This window comes from Monoraphidium neglectum (genome assembly GCF_000611645.1).
Source record: "Monoraphidium neglectum strain SAG 48.87 unplaced genomic scaffold scaffold05445, whole genome shotgun sequence".
NCBI lineage: Eukaryota > Viridiplantae > Chlorophyta > Chlorophyceae > Sphaeropleales > Selenastraceae > Monoraphidium > Monoraphidium neglectum.
In genome coordinates, this window is record NW_014008185.1 from 1 (window position 1) to 3,188 (window position 3,188).

A 3,188-nucleotide genomic window follows, 5' to 3' on the forward strand; every position below is an offset into this window, starting at 1 on the left:
GGCGGGTGAGAACCTGCGGCTGCGTCTGACTGGGTGTGAGGACTCTGACATCAGCCAGGGCTTTGTGCTGTGCAGCATCAAGAACCCGGTGCCGGTGGTGGCCCAGTTTGAGGCGCAGCTGGTCATCCTCGAGCTGCTGGAGCACAACCCCATCTTCACGGTCGGGTACAGGTGCGCACGGCACGGCGCGGGCAGGGAGCGGGCCTGGAGGGTGGGCTCTTCACCCTTACAACGTTTTCATGGGCCCAGTGTGCGTGCCGGCCTGAGCAGGGCTCATTTTGGCACGCCTCTGCAGCTTGTGCTGGTGGTGGCGGTCCACTGCTCACACTTACCTAACCACTGCAGCCGCAACGGCCCCATCCCCTTCCGCACACACCACCGCCAACAAATCTCTGCCATGGCGGTCTTCCGCAGGTCCATCCTGCACATCCACACGGCTGTTGAGGAGTGCGAGATCGTGAAGCTGGTGGGGGGGGGGGGCGCTGCCAGGCTGGGCGCAAGGGTGGTGTTCTGGGCAGGCAGTTTTGCGTCAGGACACTATGCGGTGAAGTTAAATTGTTGGAGTGGCAGCTACCTGTTTCACCGAATTCAATGCATGTATCTGCACCTCGCCTTTGACTTGGCGTATGACACGGCCCCTCCTGCACCACACCCCACCCCCCCTCAACCCCCAGGTGAGTGCCATAGACATGCGCACCAAGGAGACCAAGAAGGTCAAGTACGTCAAGAGCGGGGCCATGTGCGTGTGCCGCATCTCACTCGAGAAGCCGCTGTGCATGGAGACGTTCCAGGTGAGGGGGAAAGTGGGGGGGGCGCATGCGGGTGGGTGGCACGCGGGCTGCGAGGCTGTGGTGGCGGGTCGGCCGGGAGGTGCGTGGGTTGGGGCGCGCTCTCTGCCCTGCGCTTGTCGTGTCAGGTCCGCGGGGCAGCATGCTGTGAGCGCTCTCCCCTACCTCCCCAATCCCTCAGGACCTGGCGGCCATGGGGCGCTTCACCCTGCGAGATGAGGGCCGCACCATCGCCATCGGCAAGGTGACCAAGCTGCCCAAAGCACATTAGGGCGGCTACGGCTACGGCAGCGGCTGCAGTGGCAGTTGTCAGCGTGGAAGCGCGCACTTGGGGGCTGGCAAGGGGGCAGGATGATGTGCGGCGCGGCGGTTGAGGAGCAATGCCGCGCCATGACCAGGCTGGCGCACCCTTGCAGCATGCGAGTGGCCGCTGGATTTTTCTCATGCGCATTGTTTTCGTGGGCAGTGCGCCTGCGTTGTGATGACAGCGCAATAGTCATCATGCGCCCATGCAGTAAATCTCTCGACTGGCTCGACAAAGGCCAGCACTGGCCCCCCACCAGAGTCCGCCGCTTGTTACAGAGCAGTCTGTGCGTGAATAGGTTACCAACGTGCCACCTCAGCACATCACATCCAGTGCTGCTATGGAACGCACCTGCCCCTATAAGGGACGGAAATCCCTTGGATATCGAACGGCAAGAGTGACCAGGTGTGCATGACAGGACAGAACACCAATGCACAGGGCAGTGGCGTGCGCAAGCAGGCACACTACGCGAACGCAAATGATCTGAGCACAGTTGACAGCAAGAGTGAGCTTGCATGGCATGCCCCATCCGCGGCTGAGCTGCAGCCACGTCAGCCAGCACCGGGCGCGGAGAGCGATGAAACGCAGCCATGCGCGCCCAGGCTGCTCCCTCAGCGCTGTGCGGGCTTGCCGCTGTCCGCGCCGAGTCCCAGCCTGGCGACGCCGTCCTCGATGCGCTGGGGGGCGGCTGGCGCCACGTCAATGTCGTTGAGGTCGATCAGGTTGCTGCCGCGGGCAGGGGCGACGCCCTCACCCCCGCCACTGGCGGCGCCGCCACCGCTGGGGGCCGCGCTGCGCCCGGTCAGTGGTGCCCTGTTGGTGGTGAGTTCGGCGGCCTCCTCCTCGTCGCCCTCGTCCAGCAGGCTGAAGTTGGCGGTGGTGCCGCCAGCACTCAGCAGGCCGCCACCACCACTGAGGGCGGCGCCGGCCGACGAGCTGGTGGGCAGGGCCGGCCCGCCGGCCGCGCCGCCGCTGCCCAAGCTGCCAAGCTGCTGCTGCAGGCGCCACTGCGCACCGGGCGCGGCAAAGTCGCTCGCTGCGCCCGGCCCGGCGCCGGCGCCGGACGCGCCGCGTGTGTGCGCGCCAGCCCCGGCCAGGTCCTGAAAGGTCGCGAGCGCTCTGGAGAGTTCGTCATTGGCCGCCAGCGCGGCGGACAGCAGCTCCTCGCTCTCACAGTTTGGAATGACCTCGGACAGCACGCTGCGGTGCCTGGAGGGGGGTGGGGCGGGGACGGGGATGGCCGGGCGAGCGAGGTGGGCGCGGGTCACAAGGGTCGGATGCTGCTATCGGGGTTCTGCACTCCATGCATGCTGCGAGAGGGAGCGCAGCCACCGCTGAGCTGTGCCCAGCACGGCACTGATGAGTGCCACATTGCTCCCCTGCACACACCGTGCGGGGTGCGCCATGATGCCCCGCTCACCCTACCCGCCCCCCTCGCCCCACTCCGCCCCCACCTGTAGCACTGGTCAGCCAGGTCGGTGATGAACGGCTCACCCACACCCGACGCGTCACCCGACGCTCCGCCCGCCGCCGCTGCGGCAGCCAGCGGCGCCAGCATCTCCGACAGCAGCTCGGCGCTGTTTGATGCGACGCGCACCGCCTGCTCAATCGACCGAGGGGAGCGCGGCACAGCAGGCACGCCCGGCACGGGGCCGCCGGGCCCCGGCACCGTCCCGCCCTGGGCCGCCGCTGCGGGCGCCGCTGCCGAGCCCGGGCCACCGGGCGGTGATGACGCGCGCCTGGCGGCCTCCTCTGCCTCCATCTCTGCTACCGCCGCGCGTATAGCCTGCGCGTCTTCCGGGCTGACGTCTGGGCCAATGAGCGGGCCGCCACCCCCACTGGTGGGATACCCAGCCCCGGCCCCGCCGCCTGACGCGCCTGGAACGATGGGCGGCGCGCCGTATGCGGGCGGGGGCCGCGGGGGCAGCACGGGGGCGGTGTAGTAGGGCGCGCCCTCGTCGTCCGGCGACAGCGGGCGTGCAGGGAAGTCGACGCCCCTACGCACCGGGGCGCAGGAAGTGGCTTGCAGTGAGCTTCACAAAGCACGGCGACAGGAGCACCTGTCTCGACCCTGCCCAGCAGAGACCACACTGCTC

The 3,188-nt window shown here is 68.0% G+C and overlaps 2 protein-coding genes across 2 annotated transcripts; one reads left to right on the top strand and one right to left on the bottom strand.

Moving 5' to 3' along the window:
* Window positions 1-397: 397 nt before the first annotated feature.
* Window positions 398-1,059, top strand: MNEG_15569 (G1 to S phase transition 2; the record flags this gene model as incomplete). Its single annotated transcript, XM_014035959.1, has 3 exons — window positions 398-466; window positions 675-791; window positions 970-1,059. 3 exons carry the CDS (start codon window positions 398-400, stop codon window positions 1,057-1,059), a joined length of 276 nt encoding a protein of 91 aa, XP_013891413.1.
* Window positions 1,060-1,703: 644 nt separating this feature from the next.
* MNEG_15570 (hypothetical protein) lies at window positions 1,704-2,854 on the bottom strand (the record flags this gene model as incomplete). The annotated part of the gene is made up of 2 exons (XM_014035960.1): window positions 1,704-2,301; window positions 2,547-2,854. 2 exons carry the CDS (start codon window positions 2,852-2,854, stop codon window positions 1,704-1,706), a joined length of 906 nt encoding a protein of 301 aa, XP_013891414.1.
* Window positions 2,855-3,188: the final 334 nt, after the last annotated feature.